At 39.0% G+C, this 24,649-nt stretch overlaps 2 protein-coding genes across 6 annotated transcripts in view; both read right to left on the bottom strand.

The window, feature by feature from the left end:
• The window catches only part of dnah9l (dynein, axonemal, heavy polypeptide 9 like), a gene marked incomplete at its 5' end in the record, with an annotated part of 45,706 nt that extends 30,999 nt beyond the window's left edge, over positions 1–14,707 (bottom strand). Inside the window, 21 exons of the mRNA XM_081380524.1 lie at positions 30–116; positions 1,210–1,326; positions 1,405–1,627; positions 1,815–1,984; positions 2,299–2,553; positions 2,786–3,115; positions 4,700–4,922; positions 5,750–5,922; positions 6,038–6,200; positions 7,397–7,513; positions 7,628–7,752; positions 9,674–9,811; positions 9,997–10,113; positions 10,617–10,784; positions 11,179–11,421; positions 11,511–11,722; positions 11,915–12,014; positions 12,655–12,850; positions 12,941–13,125; positions 13,244–13,387; positions 14,456–14,707. Of these exons, the coding sequence (XP_081236650.1) occupies positions 30–116; positions 1,210–1,326; positions 1,405–1,627; positions 1,815–1,984; positions 2,299–2,553; positions 2,786–3,115; positions 4,700–4,922; positions 5,750–5,922; positions 6,038–6,200; positions 7,397–7,513; positions 7,628–7,752; positions 9,674–9,811; positions 9,997–10,113; positions 10,617–10,784; positions 11,179–11,421; positions 11,511–11,722; positions 11,915–12,014; positions 12,655–12,850; positions 12,941–13,125; positions 13,244–13,387; positions 14,456–14,707 (3,738 nt within the window). The remainder of the gene's footprint in view (positions 1–29; positions 117–1,209; positions 1,327–1,404; positions 1,628–1,814; positions 1,985–2,298; positions 2,554–2,785; positions 3,116–4,699; positions 4,923–5,749; positions 5,923–6,037; positions 6,201–7,396; positions 7,514–7,627; positions 7,753–9,673; positions 9,812–9,996; positions 10,114–10,616; positions 10,785–11,178; positions 11,422–11,510; positions 11,723–11,914; positions 12,015–12,654; positions 12,851–12,940; positions 13,126–13,243; positions 13,388–14,455) is intronic.
• A 3,249-nt stretch (positions 14,708–17,956) lies between these two features.
• sp3b (Sp3b transcription factor) lies at positions 17,957–23,920 on the bottom strand. 5 transcript variants are annotated; one of them, XM_081380999.1, is made up of 6 exons: positions 23,692–23,920; positions 22,085–22,182; positions 19,341–20,508; positions 18,868–19,048; positions 18,554–18,750; positions 17,957–18,380 (listed from the first exon to the last, which is right to left on the bottom strand). In XM_081380999.1, exons 1-6 carry the CDS (start codon positions 23,789–23,791, stop codon positions 18,103–18,105), a joined length of 2,022 nt encoding a protein of 673 aa, XP_081237125.1. In that variant the 5' UTR covers positions 23,792–23,920; the 3' UTR covers positions 17,957–18,102. The 5 variants fall into 5 exon arrangements, with proteins under 5 accessions (XP_081237125.1, XP_081237126.1, XP_081237127.1 ...); XM_081381000.1 differs by having other exon boundaries at positions 19,341–20,505; XM_081381001.1 differs by lacking the exon at positions 23,692–23,920 and adding an exon at positions 22,490–22,601.
• Between the last annotated feature and the right edge of the window lie 729 nt (positions 23,921–24,649).

Genomic DNA, 24,649 nt, shown 5'->3' with positions numbered 1-24,649 from the left:
AAATAGTTTTTTTGTTTTTGAGAGAGCACCTTGTCGATGAGTTTGTATGGCTCCTCCAGGCTGATAAAGAATATGGGCTCAGTGCGGAATTGTTCCCTGAATTCATGCTGTTTAACCTAGGAAACAAACCATAAATGCTCAACAACATCTCCACCCCTCTATATTCAAAAGTTCTCAACAATAAGGATTTTTTTCTGCTGTCTTGGACAAAAACTATTCACTCGTCCCACCACAAAAACCTTGTCTTTATAGCCACCAGAGGGCACTCCACCCCAGATAATTGTCATTCCCTCACAAACCACATTTCCCAGAACTCACAGCCAGTTCTCATCATCCCTGATTATAATCAGCTGTCTCATTAAATTATTACCTCAGCCTTTAAAGTCATGTATCTCTCAGGGTATGCTTACACAACACCGTTTTCAACTAAAAACTTAAAAAAATGTAGGCGTTTTGGCTGTTCGTTTACACAACAACGCCATTTTGGGTGCCTGAAAACACAAACTTTTAAAAACGGTCTCCGTGTAAACAACAAAAACGCAAATCTCTGAAGACGATGACGTCATGCATATGCGCATTACGTGTTCAGTCTATAGTGTTTCATCGCCATCTAAATCTAAAACCCTATACAGGGTTTTTAGTCGTTTTCGCGGATCTGTGTGAATGGGGATAGTTTTGACAATGGAGTCGTCTGTACACGGAAAATTCAAAGGCAAAACTTTTTCGTTTTAAGCATATCGTTGTCGTGTAAACGTACCCTCAGTCACTCTTTGCGAAGTCTTGTATGTGTCAGCACTGCATTTCTGAGCACTCTGTCTTTAGTTTCTCAAGTTCATGGTTTTTGATTTTTTGCCTGGTTCCTTTGGATTTCTCTGTTTTGCCTCTGCCCTGGACTCTGTTATTGTTTGGACTGTTTGCCTGGGTTTTGACCTTTGCCTGTTTTTTGGATTACGTTTTCGGATTACCTTTTAAAATAAACTACTGCATTTGGATCCTCAACCCTTGCGTCTTCGAGCAGTTCATGACAACTTTAAAAAAAGCTAAACTATCCCTTTAACTTAGTAACAAATTTAAATCAACAGAATTTGCAGAAAAGTGTTATACATTACAGAAAACCAAATGTGTCACCAAAACAGGTCTAATTAATGCAAGATTTAAAAGCTGATGACTTAGTGTAATTTTCTCTTTACAGTTTTTTCAGCCCCTCACCTCAAACCGAACACACTTCCTGCGGATGACAGCAACTTCATTGGACTGGAGAGGAGCAACCTCATGTTTTACTGTAAATGCTACCTTCTTAAGATTCTTCCATTTCTCCGGCAGGGACTGTGAAAACACATGGGCATGTGAGGTGGTAGTGTGTCTAGTAAAGCAGCAGAATCAGATGCATGTAGGTGAAGTTACCTCCAACAGTATGTAAACATGCTCAGGAAGCTGCTGGTTGTAAGTTTTGAGCAGGTTCGAGGTAGCTTTGAGAGGTTTGAAATGCTGCTCTGTACTCAGCTGGCGGTCTCTGATGGCCATCAAGTGGCCCATGATGTCCACCAGTTTGCCATAATCCCCATCGGTTACAGTCTTTGCTAACCCAATCTCTGTATCCTCAATAAATGATCCTAACTCTTGCACACTGAGACAGAGAAAGATGTGATTGGTCACTGCATCATTATAATTGTTGTAGCTGAAACATTTCTAATGTACGGAGCCCTGCACATGACATGCAGGAAAAATCATGCACAAGATGTACTTTTTTTTCTTGCATGTCATGAGCGGGTTTCTTATGGGAAAAAGTGAATTTATATATAAATAAATATTACCTGGCATTAACATGGTTCAGTAAGTGTTCCTTAAACATCCAGCTCCATTTTTTAATGATGTTCATCAGCGATATTTTAAAAGGTTTTATGTCCACCTGACACCAGCCACAGAATACTCTCTTCTCCTCTAATACGCGCACCTTCCCGTAAAGTTCCTCAAACTCACTGATCTAATGAGAAACAAGTGAGAGAGAGAAAGAAAAGGGAAATTATAGTAGATCCATACATGCAATTTTTTACGCCAAGAAAATTAGGTATTTTCCCATTTCCGCCAAAGTAATTGAAAGATAATGCTTAAAATAAAGTCATGTTTTTTTACTGTGAGGTATTTATAAAGTTTCAGTTGTGAGATAGCATTAACGAGAAATAGTCGCAATTACAGATTTTTTTTTAATCTAAGACGAGACTTCTATAATTATATCATATATTTAAATAACACAAAATATTGTGTATTTCAATCCTCAACTCCATGACTGACAGATACCTGCTCTCTGAAGTTTTGCAGTTTGGGTGGATTCTTGGGCAGTTCATAATCTGCATAAAGCTCCGCCTCCTCAGCAGAGAGGGCGTGTCCATAGAGCAGAAACTGCCTCATAAACTCCACCCTGTCTCCAGTCCAGAGGTAACGATAGGAATCAAAGGAATGTTGGAATTCTTTGACCTTAGCAATGGCCCCACGTGCACGGTGTCGCACAAGCTGAGCTAACTCCACTAGCTCAGGTATCTGATCTACATCCGCCTAGGGAATAACAGACATAGTCAGACTCGTCGTGTCGTGAAGAATAGTTCTAAATCTTTCCAGAAAGCACTACTCATTTAGATCAGGTGGCAGGCTTGCATGAGAAAAATACATTTCCAATCATTCTCTGATGAGCTTTAACAACCATTAAGCTGAAATGATCTATAGTTCATACACTGTGAACATGAACATATGTGCAAGACATGCATACGGATACACAGTTGTTACACACCTTGTAAGTCTCAGATTGTTTGCTCTTGGCCACTCTTTTCATGAAAGAAGCCATTTTAAAAATATCTGACACCATCTGGTCAATGATATCATAGAAGTTGCCCTTCTTGGAGAGGTTGAGTGAGGGGTAAAAGGTCATGTCAGAGGTCAAGGTCAGCTGAACTTCGAACAGAGGATCAATGTGGAGCGCTGGGTCCGTGTTCTCTACTAAGTACTGCAGGGAACATCGCACAGCACTGCAGAACCCAGTAAGAATGTTTCTGTCCACATGTTCTGTGTAGGACTGCCAAGCATCTGAGTCCAAATCAGCACCAAGCAGCTCAGCATTCTCCTGAACAAGAAAGAAATCACATGAGAATCCACTAGAAATATGATTACACTAGAATAGATAAACTACAATTCTAAAAATAATAAATAAATACAATTTTAGAAAATATTTAATTTTTTAATAAGATTTTTGTGAAGACATAAAACATAAGTATTAAATGAAAATACAATATAATATTAAGTTACGTTGAAGTAAAGCCTAATTAAAAATTCATTAGGTAAAATAAAAATTGACAAGTATATGACTGCACATCAATAATGATTATTTTAAAGGTCCCGTTCTTCGTGATCCCATGTTTCAAACTTTAGTTAGTGTGTAATGTTGTTGTTAGAGTATAAATAATATCTGTAAAATTATAAAGCTCAAAGTTCAATGCCAAGCGAGATATTTTATTTAACAGAAGTTGACTACATCGAACGGCCCGTTTGGACTACATCCCTCTACTTCCTTCTTTAATGACATCACTAGAACCGTTTTTTGACTAACCTCCGCCCACAGGAATGCTCCCTCAACTCTACCGAAATTCGTTTATGTACTTGCGCACTTCTAATAACTTACTGTGTTTACTCAGCTCTTAGGTGATTTTCTGAAGTAAAACTGACGCTTCATCTTTTGTGTGATGTACAATAAACTTTATTAAACTCATCAGTATATGTTTGATCATCATTCAGACAGCAGACTTGTAGGCTATTAATAAATAATGGATACATACAAGCAGATGACAAATACGTTATAATAACCGTAATTAAACTACTAAACTATACCTGTTTCATCTCTATACAGCACTCTGACTCTGTAGGCATTATTGTCCGACTCGAACTGAACACCATTACTGAGAGTTTCTGATATTATCATCATTCTGTGAGATGAATTTGTCCTGAGAGACTGTGCGCGAGCTCATGAAGCTCCGCCCCCTGTGTCGTCCAGCAGCAGCTTATTTGCATTTAAAGGGCACACACTAAAACGCGTGTTTTTCTGAGTCCCAAAAAATGACAATTTAAACATGCTGTAAAAAATGATCTGTTGGGTATTTTGAGCTGAAACTTCACATACACACTCTGGGGACATCAGAGACTTATTTTACATCTTGTGAAAAGGGGCATAATACGGGACCTTTAATGGCTTATATATAAAGTAGAGCTGGGCAGTATATCGTGGTGATGATAAAGTGTCTATCATTAGATATTTTGCTATTTTGTGTATGTTGAGTTTTTTTTTGCAATAAAGTTTGTTGACAAGTTAAGAGCGATTAAAAACATGCATGAATGAAAAAATAAACTACGGAACATGCTTGATGTTAAACAGAGTTATGAAGTGCGATATTTTTACTTTTGAATATTCAATCTCTGTAGTACTTCTTACGTGAATGCTACCGTTAGATCATCATGTCATCATGATGAAATAAAATTTCTCTTATTGTGAAGATTTTGGTCAAATCACCCACTCAGAATATAAAGTATATAAGTAATTTAATGTGGTAGCAAATGCATGTTATTTTAGGCAATGTGTAACAGGTTCCCTGCTCCATCTCTATCAATCAATGCTTCAGAACTTTCATTGTGTTGAATCAAACAGTGAAACCAACACCTGCACAAGCTCATGTATCTTCTCTCCCGTGCGAGCGACGAGAGCGTACTGCCGCTTGAAGTTCTCCTCTACGTCTGTGAGGTTGAGTAAATTGCCACGATGATTAGTTCTACGCGTAATGCAGGCAGAGTGACTGAAAACTCCCATCAGCCCCTGCAGTTTCTCCAAGTTAGCCTTGCTCTTCTGGACACGCTCCGACACACCACGCACCAGATCACGTGTGCTACAAGCACACACAAGAGTACTCGTTAGCATAAGCACCTTTGCATAATAGACCAATTATATGACATACATTTTTGAGAATATATCAGTTACCTAGATAACAGGGAACGTTCTCAGAACAAGCTAACGTTTTGGTAATGTTCTCTCAAAGTTATGACAAACATTCTTCCAGTAATGTTAATAGAACATTTATTAAGAGTTATATGGTCTTTAATAATGTTCTTAAAATGTTAGCACAAAAATCGCTCTGCGTCCATACCTTAAATTCATTGAAAGTCTTTGGGATATGCTGGAGGAGACTTTAGAGTGCTGGACTCTTGCATTGTAAATACAAGATCTTGACCAAAAATGTATACACCTCTTGATGGAAATAAATGTTGGGATGTTATTTCCATCAAGAGGTGTATCAATTTTTGGTCAAGATCTTGTATTTACAATGCAAGAGTCCAGCACTCTGTAAAGTCTCCTCCAGCACATCCCAAAGATTCAATGAATTTAAGGTCTTTACTCAGCGCTGCCAATTCATGTGTGAAAATGATTCTTCATGCAGGGAACCAACCATTCAACCATTCACAATTTGAGCCTGATGAATCTTGACATTGTCATCCAGGAATATGGCCATGATGTGTGTGTCTTCATAGTCGTTTAAGAAATGAAAAGCTACACACTCCATCAATTAGGGTTAGAAGAACCGTTGCCAAACATATAACATGCTAGAAACATAAAAATCGCTGCAATAATGATCCAATCATAGACTCTTAAGCATTAGCATATTGACTTTTTTTTTTTGGCCGGGCAGTGTATTTTTACACTAGATTAGTTGGGTACCTCTTGATGTAGTCAGCGAGCTGCTCATCACTCCACCGCAGTTCCTTTAACGCTGGCATTAAAGTACACCTCACTTCCTCCAGCTCAGACTCTACCAAACGCAGCTCAACAGCCAGGATTGTGCTCTGCAGTTTATTATACCACTGAGTGATCTGGAACAGAGTACTGGTGTACTAAACATGCACACAGAGAGAGAGAAAGAGAGAGACAAAAGAAGATTGAAAGAACTGAATAAACAGAGCTATTTTCTTGGCAAATATAAAGGCACAGATGGCCACACAGTCTCACCATGTGAAGCATTTCCCATTTAGAGTACAGACTCACAGCAGCCTTGGGAATTTTGTGGTTCTTCAGAATTCCAAGATACTTAACTTCCCTCAAAACAGATGTCAACTGAAACAACCACATCACACAGCAGTAAACATGGGGAAAGCATTGTTTCTGAGCTTTACTTTGGGGGACAAAATATTTGTGTGACAAAAAGTTAGTTAAATCTTAAACAAACTAACTCACTCAACAATTTTGGGACATCCTGCAATAACTAATAGTTTGTAAAGGGATAATAACTATAAAATTATTGATATTAGCTTATTCTTTTTTTAAATGTCAAGTGTGTGAACGCAGCCATGGCCATTGCATTGCAATTGTATCTTTAACTTAAGATGCAATATTGCCAGTTACTTTGTGTATTTTTGCTCCACAAATGAAAATAGTTTTGAACAAAATTCTGGGTTGTTCCTAAGGCATTGTTAGGTGGCTGCAAGGTGACTGAAGAGTTAAATCACCCATAATGAAAATTCTGTCATCATTTACTCACCAACTTGTTATTTCAAACCCATAAGAATTTCATCTTCCAAACCTGGTCATCTTTAATAATGTAAATCCTAAATTCAGTCTATTAAAATTAAAAGTTTGGGGGAATGGACTTTTTAATAGAGGAACAGAAATCTCTCAGGTTTAAAAAAAAAAATGTTCATTTGTGTTTTAAAGATGAACAAAAGTGTTTGGAATGACATGAGGGCGAGTAACTGATGCCAGAATTCTTTTATTTTTGAGTAGTTCTGTCAAATCGATTAATCAAGATTAAATCGCATTTAACATAAAACTTTGTGTTTGCATAATATATGTGTTTGTATATATTATTATATTGATATATATGTAATGTATATAAATATAATAATATAGATACACACATATCATATAAACAAACTTTTGATCGTTATATAAACAATCACTAGATGCGATTAATCAATCTGACAGCACTATTTTTGAGTGAACTAACCCTTTAAAGTCGTGATCTTTCAGTTTTTCCATTTTGATTATAAATTTAGGTAAAAAAATACATGGATGAATCATTCACAATAAGATCTATAACATGCATTTAGAAAATAGATGAATTTTTATTGCATTTTATTGCATGATGGTGCAGTTAAAAGCGATCAGCGGTCTCTATGACATTCTGGCCTCTAGATACTGCCTTGGCAAGCAGATCTAGCTTACTTAGCCAAATTTAAGAACAATAGAAGTAAAAGGAAAATATGTGATGTGAGTTCATGAATGTTTCTTACAGTAGGGTTAAAGTTCACGCTGTAAAAGCTGCTCTCCTCATCCAATATCAGCAGTGGTTCATTCAGATGTGTGTGGCACAACTCATCTAAATCAACACTCCAGTTAGTGTAGACTTCTTCATCCATTTGATCCAGAACCTCCAATACACACTCACACACCTGCAACACCTGTTGTGTCTCAGGACTGTCTAATGGCCTAATACACACACGCAAAGAGTACGGCATAAGTTACATTGTTAAATATGGCACCAGAAGCAAATGTATGTTTATTTGTGTGAGTGTTGTACATGTGTGATGGGTTCTTGTTTACATATGTGTAAGCTGGCAGAGGTTACTGCGGTTTGACAGGATCCGTTCTCTGAGTTCTTGAGACCATTTCAGGTTACCAGCAACGGCTGGCATGTTTTTACCAAGGACAGGACAGCCGTTCCTCAGCTGCACAGAAACACAAACAACAGCGCAAAAGTCAGTGAGTATGCTTTTATCCAAAGAAAATTTAAGTTAAGAGCCTTGCTGTTTGCATAATCATATTTTGCAGTGTTAGAATGTTAACGCTACATGCTTAACAGCCGTTGGCCAATCGCGTGCCTCATATTCATTTACTTTGTACAGTGAATGTTCCTGAATGAATCAGTTATTTTGAATGGATGATGATTCAATGACTCACTCATAAAGAAAGACACCTACTGGCGCAAAGATGTAACACCTAAAGAGAGTAACAGAAAATTCCCGACCATGCCAGAACTACCGGTTATATAATTCATAAAATAATCAAGTATTATTTAAATATAAGCATACTGACTGCAGGGGCGAGGCCAGAAATATTCAAGTGGGTGGGCTTTCATAAAGCAAGGTGGGACCTGCATAGAAACATGACTCCTACAATTAGTATGAGACAACAGTTTAAAGGGGTTGTTGATTATGATTTCACTTTTCTAACTTTAGTTAGTGTGCGATGTTGCTGTTTGAGCATAAACAACATCTGCAAAGTTACGACGCTCAAAGTTCAAAGCAAAGGGAGATATTTTCTTTTAAAGAAATAGCTTTTTAAGGACTACAACAAACGGCTGGTAGGGACTACACGACATTCCTCCCGGGTTAGTGACATCACCAACCCTAGAATTTACATAAACCCTGCCCCCGGGAAACACGATTTATAGATTATCAAGACAGAATATGCTAATTAATGACTAGAAGATAACTACACATAAGCAGTGTTGGGGGTAACTCATTACAAGTAACTTGAGTTACGTAATCAGATTACTTTTTCAAGTAACTAGTAAAGTAATGCATTACTTTTTCAATTTGCAATAAAATATCTAAGTTACTTTTCCAAATAAGTAACGCTAGTTACTTTTTCACATTTCTTGACTGACAGCTCTCCTGTCCCCATGTTGAGAGAAACAAAGTGAGGTGGTGGTGTGTGCGCTGTGTAAACATGATGGTTATTGTAGTTCTAGAGTAAATGTGAACTCACTGCTCAAAATAAATAAAAACAGTAAAATGCAATCTCAGAATTTTACTCAACTTTTATAATTAACTATTAAATTACACAAATATACTTTGTGAATTTAATCTCACTTTATTAATGTCTTTGCTGCTGACCTTCAATGATCTAATTCAACCATACTAATAAGCAAAAATTACTTTATAAGATTTAGAAATAAGAGTGTTGAACTTCCTTCTCCTGTATGTTATTGTTCTTTAATCCAGAACAGCAGCGCAGCTGAAAGGTTAGTTTGAGCGGCACCCTTTACTGTACAAGCGTAAATATACATTTCCTTCAGCCTGAGGCTTATTCAGTTCACTTTTGGTGTGAAAGGGCCTTAACATTTGCCAAAAATATAACTTTTCTGTTGGTCTTGTTATTAAAAAAACAAACAAGCAAGCCCAGCCCAGGTGAGAAGAAAAAGTAACGTAAAAGTAACGCAACACATTACTTTTCATAAAAAGTAACTAAGTAATGCAATTAGTTACTTTTTTGGGGAGTAACGCAATATTGTAATGCATTACTTTTAAAAGTAACTTTCCCCAACACTGCACATAAGCTACATAAATTCACCAACTAACCATTCAGAAATGTTGTCTCTCCATCTTTCTGACTCCGGTTTGAACATAAAAGGCTAAAAGTTTTGGAAATTTCCAGAACCTACATTATAAAATTGACCCAAGATCAGTTAAAATTATTGACTCGTTCCTGGGTTCACCAGATCAGCGCCCTCTAGTGGCGAACCATCGGAATGCTCTCTGAATCCCTGATTTAAAAAAAAAAAGATTCTTCAAAAGCACCAATTGCTACTAAAACTCATTTGGTAAAATTCTCCCAAATTTCATTCTGAAATTATGTCATTCAAACCTTCTCTCTGTGGGTTTCCAGCATGTGCTGACAGAGGTTGACCTCCTCCTGGAACATGAGCAGCAGCTGAGAGTAGTTTGGAGCAAAAAGCTGGTGAACCCTCGGCCTCTCCAACAGAGTACCAAAGATCTGTAGGAGCTACACACACAGGTTTTCACTGTTAGTGACTAAAAGAGAGGATTTTCCCAAACACACTTAAGTGACTAAACAGTAAAGTCTTGTGTTTGTGTTTGGCAGACTGCATGCAAGTCTGTTCCTTCATTACTGAGCCGCTGTGTGTGTGTTTGTGTGCTTGTGTGTGTGTGCATGTGTGTGTGTGATACCTTAAAAGCAGACTCTAAGCCTGGGGAGTGTTGGAAGGCCAAGTTTATTACTGTTCCCAGTCTCTGGTCAAAATCTCTGTTCTGTTCCATGAATCGATTATAGTCACAAACAAACTCCTAGAAAACACAGGGGAGAGTGTGATTGTACACATATGTATATGAATATGAGCACATACACTATTGTTCAAAAGTTTGGGGTCAGTAAGATTATTTGATTTTCTTTTTGATTGGTACTTTTATTCAGCAAGGATGCATTGAAAATGACAGTAAAGAGATTTATAGTGTAACAAAAGATTTCTATTTCAAATAAATGCTTTTATATTCATCAAAGAATCCTGGATGTATCATGTGGCATGGTTTCAACAAAAAATATTAAGCAACACTGATAATAATAATAATAATACTACTAAAAAAATCTTGAGCAGCAAATCAGCATATTAGGTTGATTTCTGAAGGATCATGTGACACTGAAGACTGTAATGATGTAATGATGTAATGATGCTGCAAATTCAGCTTTGCCTATTCAGCTATTCACAGGAATAAATTACATTTTAAAATATATTATTAAAATAACATTTTTTACATTTTACATTGTAATAATATTTCACAACATTATATACCTTGTTGTTGTAGTCAAGTGGATCATATTTGCTCTCTCTCAAAGTTCTCCAGCTGTCCATGAACTCGTCATTCATGCTGTACACCATATCACTGAGAATCTTTCCTCTAGAGCCGCCCAGCTCAATCCGCTCCAGCTTTAGAAAGTCCAGAGCTGAGGCAAACAACTTCTGAAAGACGTACACTGAATTAATTTAAAAATGCTTAAAAAAAGATGAATAAAATTGCTTAAAAAGTAGCTAACATCATCAAGATTTTTTTAAAGTGTAATAATGGTCTAATCACTGACTTTACCACATCTGATACAACCAAATACCTAAATGATATGCACTAAAAAAAGAAAATTATTTAAGCCAAGTACAAATATTTTGTCCGTAAATGTTTTTATTTATCGACGGTATTGCCAAAGGAAAAAAAAATTACAATATTACAAACTCTGTGTGAAGGAGTACATAGAAATGTTTCATTTTACAATCTTGTCATGCATGTTTCTTGGGCAAACATTTGAATTTTTCAGGATTTGTATTTTTTTTTTTCAGTGGGGATGGATGTGTGTGAACACACCTCAATCATGCGCAGTCTCTCCATGATATAGTCAGTGCGGTGAAACACAAGCTCAGAGGGAAAGTCCCACGGTTTGACTGCAAGTCCTGGCCGGCCATATGGTCCAGTGGGTGTCAGTTTGTCTCGGTGCTGCTGGAAACTGCGCTTGAATGTCCAAAACACCTGGATGGCCTTCTGAACCCGGTCCATACCCTCCTCCAACTCCATTTTGAAGAGCTCCTCAGGAATTAGATACACAGACGCCTGCAGAAACATATGTACACAAACACACATTATACAAAAATAGTCTAGATAAGAGGATAATAAGAATTCACATAAGCAAACAAACACACCTTGTCAATGAGTAGGTTGCAGAACTCTGTGAGTAGCGTGACGATGCGAGCTGGGCGGCAGTAGAAGTGAGAGTGTGTCCAGATGAGAGCAAGTGTGTGAAACAGAGCGGGAATCAGAGGCTCCAGATCAGTGAAGCTCCGCTCCTCGAACGCAGCTATGGGCCGCCGTAAGGTCCTCAAGTGTAGGTCTATGCTTTCTGCCTCCATCACCGCTAGAAAAAAAATGAGTAGACAATAGCTTTGAGGGTCCAGTGTGGGATTTGAACCTATAAGCTTTCATTTATCAGCCTAGGATTGAACGATAAGACCACACTACATTATGCAAGTAATGACATACATATAATGCAGTTTACATCAAAATCAAGTTGAATTAGAGTGTCTGAACACATTTAAGATGCGATTACCATGGTTGACTTTTTGAATAATGCCATAAAAGGAATCATAGTAACTGCTCTTGATCCTCAGCAGAATTTCCAGCACCTGATCAACTTTTGGGTTCTGCAGCTGCACAAATAAACCAGAGTTGGAGTCAATTTAAATTCAGTCAATTTTACCGTTAAAATAAACATAAAATTAGGTTGTAATAAATGACAATTGATTCTCATTTCCAGAAGGAAATACTAGTAGTCGGATGGGAGAACATTAATAGTGTTTATTTGTGGTAAACTTTAGTTTGTGAAATTTATGAGAAGTTTATTGTGAGACTGATTAAATATAACCTAGATATTTGATTAAAGCCAATAACAATTAATGTCAATGATAGAAAGAGATCACAAATATTATATACAATCACTGGTGTTTTTTCATATTTTGAACACCGACCATTCATCTCCAATTTTAATATATTAATCTAGTTTCTTCACCACTATAGTATCACCAAACAGGTTTCCTGGTAACATGCATTACATTTCTACAATGACAATGGTAAAAACTTTTACTATTTGTATCAGTAGATTTCCAAGGAGACAACAAAAATAAAAATCTTTAAATAAAGTTTGTCTCAATGAGATGGGCTGTAATAATGAATGAAAAATATTTTTGTCCTGCAAGCACTATAACGAAAGGTCTTATATCCTAAACTGTGACGTCAGCACATTTAAAACATGAATTAAAGCATACACACGGAAATCGACTTCATTTCCACCTGTTTCTGGATTCCTAATAAGTTTTCTTTCTGCTTAGTCCAGAAACGGAGCTCGACTGTGGGGCCCGGGTGGTCCCCCTGGTGCAGGAGCTTAGACGAGTCCCGCTGCAGCACAGAGCCCATCAGTCCACACCACTGGATCACCATGGTCTCAATGGAGTACAATAACGCCCTGTCAATCAGACAGAAATCCGACCTACACAGACACACAAATGTTACATGACATCACAAACTTGGTAAATGTTTGAAAAAGATGATTGAATGATTGACAGGCACACGCTCACACCTGAGCTGGTGCTCATCTTTTCTCTCCACACACAGCGGCAGGGGGAGTAGAGTTCGCCCTTGTGCTCGCCCTCTCAGTGTGACTGCTTCACTGCACAGATGCTCAAGGTGCCTGCAAATGTCCTGACCGACCACCCGTGGCCAGGCGGACTGATTCAGGGGACTTCCCAGCACTGAGACGAACACCTACGCAAACACACACTCACTGACTGTAGATTTTTTAATTCACACCTGCTCTCAGAGAAAATAAGAGTTATGATTTCTATTCTAAAAGGTGCAACAGGGCTGAGAAATGTCTGGTTACCTGAGAGATGAGCACAGGAGCGTGGTCCATGGGTTGTGCTGGAACCTCTCCAAGCCAGAGCTGGGTTCTAAAGGTGGTTTTGGAGATGACACCCTTCTTTTTTTTAAGAACACACAAAAGCTTGGTCCTCCAGGGAGAGGAGCTCTTTGGGGAGGAAAAGACGGGCGTAGTGCTTTCAGAAGCGAAAGCACTCGAAACAAGTGATGACTTATTTCGAATACCAAAAGCCAATCAGTGCATTGAACCTGGGAGACACTTCCAGTAGAAATGCTACATGGCCTTCCAACACAGCAAGAACACAGCAAAGCAGACTGTGAATTTTCTGTTAGTCCCAACATTTAAGATGAGTGCGTATGAGTGCATTTGATATAGGGGTGACCGGGCACCACCTCAAGCTAGTTGGAACACACTTGTTTTAAATAATTCCACACATGCTAGCATGACAAAACTTAGTGTATTTACTAGTTTCCATATCAACACTGTATAGAGAAAAAATGGTGCCAAAATTCAGAAATCTTTATCTCTGTTTTTTGTGTTTATTTAAAATTAGACAAATCTGATATTATTTTAACCTCTAATCTAGCAGAAGACACTAGCAGGGTTTAAATCCCAGTTGCGCGGGTGGGGCACATTGTAACACTGCGCTACAATGTGCCCCTATTAGAACTATGCTATTCTGTGATGTTAGCGATATAATTCACATTAACTACTTTTAGGAATTCTATTGAGAAAACATGAAAAGAGGTAAATAAAGACTGAGAATCAATGTTCAGAAATTAATTATTATTATGTTTTGTGTTTTCCAGTGTGTTTGTTGTCAAACTCAAAAATGTGTTTATTTCTAATTATTAAAAAATGCCATTATTTTATATGAAAAACTTAATAATTGTATTTTATTGAGAACAAATTTTAGTTTGTCTTGTATATGTTTTGATAAGATCAGATAACATTTTAAGCTGTCACATGATCATGTTACAATGTGCCCCTTGCATGTTACAAAATGCCCAACCTATGGGGCATGTTGTCACATTTCACTTCCATTCTTTCGGGATAAATAAAGCAAAAAGTATACACTGTATTAATGAAACAAAACCACACAATTGTATTAGCCGAGTGAAATTAATGTGGGGGAAAATAAATACTCATAAGTAGGTTTACACAAACTGAGAAAGCCAAAGAGCGTTATGTTGTGCCCGGCTCTCCCCTACTCACATGTTCATCTCCTGTATGAAGAGTTCCTCCTGGTCCCACAAACAAAATGAGGTACTCTCGCGAGCCCTGGTCCAGGAAGTCAAGCAGAGCCCTCTGATTCTCCTCCAATCCAATAAAACGGTTCCATTTGTCTGTTTTGAGACGTAGAATGGTGAACGCCTGTTCCCTAATGAAGTCCACTCTCTCATCAGAGATGGCGCTCATCTTCACCTGGTCCATAGGAACACGTAGGCCTACACCGGCCTCAGCCATACTGAAACCCAAAAGAAAAGAGGGGAACTACCCATGTCCTAAAGTCCAGGGTAAATTGTCCATTTAAATCTACCAACCTAAGAATTTATCATTTCGTGGTATCTCTTACCTCTAGCAGACTTCTATCAGTTTTCTGAGTCTGATCCAGCAGTTTTTATATCATCAGTATATTTCCATCACAAAAATGGACGATGTCCTGGGTCGTCCTTTGCCTTCTCCAGTGGGGGAGAGAAACTGAACTCCTCCTGTAGAGTCAGGCCACTATGGTAACAGGGTCAATGGCTTTTGTGTATCTGTACCCCCGTTGTGTGAGAGAAGCACACACCTGGTACTAATGAAACCCGAGTGCGCATTGGAAAAGCCAGCAAGGGTGTCAGGTGTATGTTTGCTAAACACACTGAATAACTTGATACCTACACACATCCAGCTGGATAAATTGAGCTGATCTGATGCACCGTCATTCATCTAATACACATGTATTTTTATCATTCAGTTGAGAAATTAAGCTAACAGCAACTTAAATCTACAGCATCCTGTGGCGCTCCGCTCAGACTCACACCTTTAAAATGAAGTGATTTGCTGTCACTGACTAGAAGTAGCACACTGGCCTCTACTGACGCCAACGTTTAAATGTCCGCAAAAGTGTTCTTTGAAGAACTGAAACGTAAAAAAAATGTGCTTGAACCGTTCCCTATATCATTTTGAACAGCGTGGAAAATTACGAAAGCTTGCTTGACCCAGAGTAATTGACAATGTGGGAATGAGTCTAGAGGGACCTGACTGCAGACTGCAGATCGGGGCGGGGCGGCACATACCTACTCTGATTGGTTCAAACGTCTTTCATAGACATACATGATAGAAAATGTGTTCGTAGTTGGTATAGGAAGGAGTGTCATTTAAAAAACTGGAAAAGCTGCAGTTTCACAAAGCCTTCATTATAACGCACACAAGAAAAAAACAATAAAAAAAAAAATTAGCCGTCTCACTTGCAATGTGCCTGAAATGATTGTTTTGCTAAATTAAACTGGTCTTTGAACGCACGAACGACCCCACAAATTGAGTTATGATATTTTGATGATTTCAAAGAAATGAAAATGATGAATAAGTATTGTTATTATCAGTAACATGACAAGACACAGTTAAAGTTGCAGAAGGTGTTGTTATTGGTCATGCAGTTATGATAACTAAATGACACTGCAATAGTCATGTGCCGGGTTATTTTTATATATTTATGCGTGTGAATATAAAGCTTTATTTCTTCACTACATTGCAAAACATAATATCTATTATATTATGTTTTTTGATAAACATAATAAAACATAATAGACTTTTTGCTACACTTTATTTCAGTAAAAAAACCTGTTCCTCGTCATTTAAAAGTGATGATTCACATGATTCTGCATGATTCTGAAAGAACGCGCCTGGAGTGTTGCTATAGTAATGAACACGCGTATTTCACATAGTTCACGCGCAGTTCACATAGTTCACGCGCATCTGACTCTGACTCTGACTGACAGATTGACAGCCCGTTTTTATTTCAGTGCTGTTGTTAATGATGTGGTTATTTCACCAAACAGTTTAGGAAATTCATCACCATTAAGTAAAAAAAAAAAAAAATATATATATATATATATACATTATATGTGATGTTGTCTGTCTCAGGTGCAGCCAAAATTAGACATTACATTTTGACACATTTTTTGCTCAAATTGTATCGGAAAATCTCACAGTCCCCGAGGTCAAATATTGTGTTTCACTTTATGGAGTATTAAATCGAGATCTCAGAGACCCGTTTCGTGACCGAATCTTTTAAATCAACTTATTCACAAAAAATTACATTGAATTATTAATTTGACTTATTCTAGAAGATTAAACTTAAAGTAGCTAACTCATAGCGGGTTAAGTTGACAAAAACACCTGAAATTGTCAGATTAGCAGATTAAATGCGTTCTAATCTAGACTGAGCTCAACCTTGTGTGGCATTAAACACCCTGTGCTTTACCTCTTGAGGAGCCCTTCATCCACCAGAATTATTATTTACATTCACTCAATCTTCTCTTAAAAGCTCAAGTTCTCTTAAGGCACACACTTACCTTCAGCTGTATTTGTTACAACGATGCTCAATTCAAAGAACCCGTTATGCAAGTGTCCCAAAAATGTAAATGTAACTGATATTGTGGGACATTCATGAGACTGGAAACGTAAGATCAAGTTGGGCACATTGCATTGTGGGATGCAGTACACCCAGCAGTGTTCTCCGCTGTATAATGAATATTTTGGTGTACCAAATATCCAGGAGCATTCTGTAATCCACATGCTCTGCACTGTACACATTCTGAAGTATACATACCTTATGAAGTATACGGGCATTCAGATAATTCTCATTCAGTACATACATACCAACACCAAAAAATCTGAAGCATATACAAACTTGTAGTTATGAAGAGTCATAGCAAGGTTTTTGACTTTAATTGTTTTCCATTTGAAAAAAAAAAAAAAAAAAAAAGGTTGTACAAAAGTAACATCAAATTTTACACGTTTAAAAAGTAATCAAAACGAGGAGTCTTTGATACAACAGAATCAGTATTAGACTACATTATTGTGGCTATAAACAGCTTGGGGCTGAAGAAAAAAAAGAAATGGAAGATACATTATGAATGTTACAGGAATAATCTGGAGAGCAATAAGAACAACGATACAAGAAAAAGAAAGTTTATTACACGATTGTTTGACTCTGCCACCTGATGTCTTGTTCGAGTTGCATGTGGGCAGCAGAACAATGAGACCAGAAGATCCTCGAACAAGATCCAGAGGACACGTGACCGAGAGCGCAAAGACCACTAACATGACATCAAATAAAAATGAAAGCAAAGAGTGAAGACACATTTGGACGAAGGCCAGCCGAGAGGGAGGAGGATAAAATGGACAGATCATGAGTAAGTCTCCCTCACAGCAGACTGTGTCCTTCTCTTGCTGTCATTCTCACAGAACAATCTCACTGTAATCACTCACACATATCCGGGCTTCCCGTGTACCATAATTACACAATCACACTCTCTCAAATGATCGTCCCCTGAACATATACATGAGAAAAAGTAAAAACACATGCAACTCCAGCATTTTATACTACAGATTATGATACAAAATAAGGCATTTCTGTGTATGTATTTGTGTATGAGCATGAGTTCATAATGAGCATGTGTGTCAGTGGAAACTGCAACCACATTTAATGTCATTTTTTGCCTTGTTTGTACAAAAGACTGCTATTGAACATAAATGGATAAGTCATTTTTAAAATATATATATTTATAATATATATATATATATTTTTATCATATATATATAAAAATTGATAGTGAAAAGCAGACGAGCTGTGAAAGTGGGCGTGATTTTGGTCACTCCATGACCTCACTGGCAGACACAGTGACCAACTGGAGTGGGAGGTCGGAGTTTGAAAGGAGGTCCTGGGTGCCAGCCTGTTGCAAATTGGTGAGGATAAGGGTGGCTCCACCCCCGGTGATGATGGTGTCCGAGGGGGCGGCAGCTTCTATCTGACCTGCCCCAGTGTTGGAGTTTAGCCCTTTTTTGTTCTGGTGAGTTTTAATGTGTTTGGCCAAATGGTCGCTGCGCATGAAACGTTTCGAGCACTCTGGACACACAAACTTCTTTTCGCCTGAAAAACAAAAATAAAACTGTAAAGCCATGTCTGATATCAACGAGGAACCTCTAGAACTACTACTCAGCCTATTAACCTGAAGAAGCAAACCAAATTTGGATCAATATAATGGGTCTAAAGAAAACATATGATGTATTTTCAGACCCTGATCTCTTCCAGTGTGCCCATACCTGTGTGTGTTCTGCGGTGACGCTGGAGTTCGTCGCTGCGGGTGAATCTCTTGCCACAGTAACTCCACGAGCAAATGAAGGGTCTCTCTCCTGAGTGCCAGCGCAAGTGAGCTCGGAGGTGAGACGTCTTACCGTACACCTTACCACACCCGGGGATATGACAAATGTGTTGTTTCTTCTTTCCCATACTTGAACCTCTGAAATTACACACAATTTTTTAAATCTTGTAAAAAATAAAATAAAAATGTACACAACCAATGGAACTGTCTGTTTTCAAAACAGAGCTTGTGCTTCTGCATTGACATGTACATTACCTTCCTCCAGCCTCTTTGCAGTTGGGGCAAGTGCAGGCTACTCTACGTAGTCTTTTTCCCTCTTGGCCTGTCCCCTCCATATCCTCCTCAACCAACCGCACACGAAGATGCGACAAATCATTGGTGTTCAGGGTGGAATTCGGCCAATCATCTGACTCTGGCTCCTCTTTAATTTGAATATCTGCAAAAACAGAGAAGGTGAATCTTCTGGGAGGTACACAATTTTTGAAAAAAGTAGTCAAGACCAACTTTTATTTAATTCATTTAATTCATTCATGGTTCCCACACCTTTGACCAATGAATTTCCATCACTTTTCTAGTCATTCATTGTTACTGAATAATTAATTCAGAAATACACCCAATTGTACTTGCAAAAATCTATTTCAAAGAAAAATGACATTTTTAGAGATAAGCATAGTATTTTTTTTTTTTTACAAAAAAAACAACAATTCAGTCTGTGCATTCCTACATACCTGCGTGGCCCTCCGTGTTCTCATCTTGCTGGTACTGACCAACCGTGACTGTCTGAAGGTTCGGGATCTGCCCCACTGCGCCTGCTTGCCCGAGAGAGAGGGTCTGCACTGGTGCAAGGGTAATTTGGGAGGATGAGACCCCACCAGCAGAAGGCAGCTGCAGATTCTGCAGGTTCTGAACTCCTTGAACCTGGAAGGTCTGCCACTGGATTTGGCCGGTCGGAGAGACAGTTTGAGCTTGGATCAGAAACGTTCCAGCATTCAACAGCTGCACGCTTTGTAGTGTCTGCGCTGCTCCATCCGCCGTCTGCGCTGATAAGAGCTGCACCACCTGTTCGCCGCCAGACGTATGGTTATGCTGGATGTAAGACGGATCTTGGTGCCCGGCTGATACCGCAGTGGCTTGGGTGAGAACTCCAGTCCCGTCTATTGTCTCAGGAAGCGATGTCGTCGTGGAAGAGGTGGTGGTTGGCACAAAGGCATTAGTGTTAGCGTCGTTGGCGTTAAGTGGCTCTGTGCATTTGCTGCTTTCACCCTGGTTATCACTTGTTGAGGTGGTGGGACCAGTCATGATGAGCTGGCCATCTGCAGTAATGCTTGTCGCTATGGTCTGAGCACCAGCCAATCCCAGAGACTCGAGATCCATGTTACTTAAGCTATTTATCGGCACCAATGTGATGTTGCCTGGCAGCCCCATCGGCATATTAGCGACAACCTGGCCCTGTGCGCCAAACCCTGAGCCGGCCAATGAGACGGTGGGTATCTGCTGCACGTGCCCACTTTGACTCAGTAGGCCCTGGAGGTCATTAGCATTGGTGGCGATGCCTTGCGTTCCATCCGGAAGGATAGCAATGTCAGTGCCAAGGGTGCTTCCGTCTGTGGATGCTGCATAGCTTAGTGACGCCCCATCCGTCCCCTGCAGCTGAGGGATGACCTGGTACTGCACCCCATTAGCACTGGTGCCATCTACCCCAGCAGTCACAAAAACAGACTGAGTCTGCCCTGCCATAGTCTGTAGTGGCACCACATATTGCCCGTTGCTGCCCAGAAGTCCTCCGCTGGGTACCTGCACTACTGATGGCTCATCTTTAACTGAGCTCACAGGCGTTAGAACCTCCCAGCGATCAGAGGAGCCCGTCAACTGGATGGTCGTGAGGTCTGTGGTCTGCTGGGAAGTGGAGATAATACTATTAAATTAGCACTTCATGATGAATTTGACCTTACACACAGACATTTCACAACTACACCAATGGACAACAACATTTGTGTGCTGCAGTTGACTGCCGCTTTAAATGCTTGATCTCATTAAGTCAAATGGATTCTAATTGGCTGTCAATGTTTTCATTCATCATTCTGAAAATTATTCCAATGATATCATTCCTGTGTGTCATTATTGTTATAGCTGTGGTGTGGACTTCACTATTCTCATAAAATTAGAGTGATTATTAAAGCTTTATAGATATGGTTATCGTCCTTGGTGTTAATGGGTATAAGCCTTAACTATAATCACCCATGTTATAAAGACGTTTATGCTGAAAATCCAATAGTATCAGACTTTAGTGAGGATAAAGTTAGTTTTCAAATAATAAATTTAGCTTGAAAAGGAACATTTGACATTAAACATAGTTCTTAAACGCACAATGAAATGCAAGTGGGCGACAGATCTTTTCTTCCGTATTGGGACGTACATCCAAGTGCAATGGATTATCGGAAAACAAAAAAGTAGGGCAGGAACTTATTCTGTCCTTCAGTTCTTGATTGGATTTTAACTCTCAGGCCCTGTTCACAGCTAGTATTAAGATGTGTTTTGGTCAATCGGATCACAAAAGGACAATGCTAAACACACGTGTAAACAGGGTCTAAAGCGTTTTGAGCACATCCACGTTCTACCACTTCTAGAAGTAGTCGAAAACACATTTGACCGGATTGCGTTTGTGGTGTAGAGGCTAATGTGGTCGAATGCGTTCAAACAGGGCCTGAGATGTGGGCGTTGAACTCAAATGGAGGTAAGATGAACAAGATTGTAGGGTTGGGGTTTATGCAGACAAAATTATTTGAGAAGTCGTGCATAAGTCACCAGGGAGAAGTCTAACGTTTACACTGCAAGCTCTGTAATTAATTAAACATTATGAAGACAAAACATAAAAAACAAACATGCACAGATTAATTATTTACATTAAGAGCTATAACATGCTTTTAAATCATTTTGAATTTTCATTTCGTGCTGCCTTTGATGTTTGAGGCTGTCATTCAGGGCTTTGGTTCAGTCGTCTGTTTAATAGCAAACAATAGCGTCTTTCAACGGCCGTACATCTGTCATATAAGGCAAATAAATGATCTAGAATATATTTCATAAGCCAAGTGCACATGACAAAAGGTGACAAAGAGCTTCTGTTTGCCAGGTCTGTGCACGCAGCCGCTCCAGGGGGAATGGTGGAGCTGTGGAAGATATGTGACAGCCTGGGTAGGGGTGGAGGCTTTTCCCGGTGGAGGGGTCCTCCCCTATCGTGGGGGTGACCCGGGATCACCGCAGGTAAAGCGGGCAAGGCGACGGTGGCGAGTCTGTCCGACCCACAATGGGCGGGTTTAAATGGGTAAGAAAGTGGGTGGCCGTACAAAGCGAAGGCTCACAGGAAGTGTTCGACTTATCCCCTATATTTAAAACGTGTGAACTTCACCAAAACACCACAACACCCCGCAAGACAGCGCCGGGGAAGCGAGAAACCAACAGGGGAATTGCATACCTGGTCCTGGGCGCCGCTGGCTGGCTGCAGAAAGTCGCTCTGACTGCTGTCCACGTCCAAGGCAGCCATTTCCTGCTGTTTCGCTGGCTGTTCTGGGGCTACGGAGACACAGCGAGAGAAGGAAAAAAAACTCAAAACAAATTCATGCTCAACGAACTCCCACCTCGAAAAGGCGGAGATTAGCCGCCAAACCGCCTGGAATTTAAACGAATCAGGAGGTTCTTTCTGCTTTCCAGTTGCCTGAGCAACAGTCTTTTCAAATGTTTACTTTGTTAAAGTGAGGCTAGCTGGCTAACGGTTAGCGTCGCTGCTGAGAAAGATTAAACACTGAGCTAGCTCGCTTGGCTAATGGTTCTCCAAACTCACCGGCGGTGCTGTGCTTCGATCGGGCTAAGTGTTACGTACCAGTCATAGCGTGAAAAGGTAAAAAATCGGAGGTTTATCTGTTCATTTAAACTCCCAACATGATTGTTTTAATCAAAGGCGGGCTGTGATCGGAGATTCGGGTCGATTTTTTTTCTTATTTTTGATTGACGGTGCGGGAAACACAAAAGGTGGGGCTTCGGAGATTACCAGTGAAATTTGCGTCACGTAAACGGAAGACCCGCCTTTCTTCTACGACGTGATTGGCTGCGTGATTCGACCCCCTGGACACCGAATGGTCAAAGCTTTACGTCTGTCAATTTCACGGCACGAGCGTTTCCTGTTTGTTGTTCGCTTCGCAGATGCGGAGAGAGTCTTTGGAAATATAGCTGGAATTGTTCACGTATGGCAGGAAGTTCGTTGCAACTCTGGTGGCCATTACACTGAAAGCGCTACAGTAGACGTATTGTGAAACATTCAGTACAGTTTGCGCAATGCCGCAACATCGTTTTGCGTTCACATTAAAACGAAAGGTTATATTGTGAAATTTGCTATATGTAAACTTAACTAGTTTCGTTTTCTACCATAGCGTGCCCTAGTTTACGTGTCAGTTTACCCACCTGGGTAAACAATGCTTTGTGGAAACAGCTGTGACTCCGGATGTCAGGGCCCAACTCTACCATAATCATCAACCGCCTCACGCTGCTCATCTCTCACTTGTCGTGCACGAATAACATGCCATTTATTTATATATATATAAATATATCCCTGTTCAGCAAGAACAACAAAGTTTCCAGTTTAGTTCACATCCAATAAATAAACATAAAAGCCCAGTATAAAGAGCAAACATTTATTGATGTAATAGACTTATAAAAATGACACCCACATTTCTAAAACCTCTATTACTATAAAGTTTGTAGTATCTATTATTTATGTAACTATTAATAATTAGAATATATAAATAATGTTACAGATAAGAACTCAATATAATAAGCTAATCTGAAAATAAAAAGGTAAAAAAAAATATTACTAGTAACTAACAGTAACCACAGTACAGATAATTGTAAAGTAACAATTATTGTTACCAATAACAAGAATATAGATAAAAAAAATAGCCACTTGTTTGAGGCATTAATCTAATCTACCTATGGCACATCACAATAAGGATGGACAAACCACCAATGTCAGTCTATCTAAACTAAAGGCCATTAAAAAAGATAGAGGTAGAAAATTTTAAAACACACGTTCACTCTTTAGTTCAAGTTCCCAGCTGTGCTGCTTCAAGTCATGGATGGTTTGGCATTGACCATCTTTGGTGCTGGGCTCCTTCGCCTGGCATCCCATTTCCTACATGGCAGGGCTGCCAGTATAGAGATAGATTAATTTCAACATGCATACTATCCAAAGCATAAGACAAGCAAATTAACTTGACAGTATTATATATAGAGTGTGTATGTGGACACTAAGGCACACTTTGCCCTTTGTTTCTCAGTGTGAATTGGCCATAGACCTTAAGTTAACACAGTATCAAAACCTCTAACAATTGTTTTGTGAGCTCTTGATACAATAATAGCTTAGCTTACTGTATATTTAAATCATTTAAATATACATACAATATCATATCGTAGAACAGGTATATGATGTAGTAGCCTATTTGAGTTGATATTACTCTTGCCAGGCTCTGATTTCTGAGAGATGCACGCATAGACGGATTTGCACTTGTTTCATTTTTACTCTCACTCATTCACTTCACTCATTATTGCACAGAGAGGAACACCCCTAATCTACTCCAGTAAAAAATTCTGGAGGATGACCCATCCACATTTTTTTTTTTTTTTTTGCTTCCGACACCCATGTGTAAACCTATTGTTTCTTAATTTGGATAAACTATTAATAATAGGTATGGAAGCTTGTTTCTGCCACAGAATAAAAAATAAAAAAGGTAATTGCAATTTTTTTTATCTCACAATTCTGACTTTATAACTTGCAATTGCTCAGAATTGTGAGATATAAAGTCACAATTGCAAGATGTAAACACAATTGTGAGAAAAAAGTCAAAATTATAATTTAAATTGTTTTATTACGTGCCGAAAAAAGCTTCCCTAAACAGATTATTAATAGAATAGAATACAATAATAGAATATTTCATACATTATCAGAGCTTGGTAGACAGATAATTATTACATTTTTAGACATTATTAG

This window comes from Scardinius erythrophthalmus (assembly GCF_964197995.2).
Source record: "Scardinius erythrophthalmus genome assembly, chromosome: 12".
In the NCBI taxonomy this organism is placed as follows: domain Eukaryota; kingdom Metazoa; phylum Chordata; class Actinopteri; order Cypriniformes; family Leuciscidae; genus Scardinius; species Scardinius erythrophthalmus.
This window is presented reverse-complemented; position numbering and strand designations above follow the sequence as displayed.

Excerpts from the sequence above, each read along its gene's own strand:
- sp3b (XM_081380999.1), bottom strand. The coding sequence starts at position 23,791 with ATGGGATGCCAGGCGAAGGAGCCCAGCACCAAAGATGGTCAATGCCAA. Across the intron at positions 22,183-23,691 it reads ACTTGAACTAAAGAGTGAAC|CCCCAGAACAGCCAGCGAAA; the intron begins GTGTGTTTTAAA and ends GTGTCTCCGTAG. Across the intron at positions 18,751-18,867 it reads TGCAAAGAGGCTGGAGGAAG|AGGTTCAAGTATGGGAAAGA; the intron begins GTAATGTACATG and ends GTGTAATTTCAG.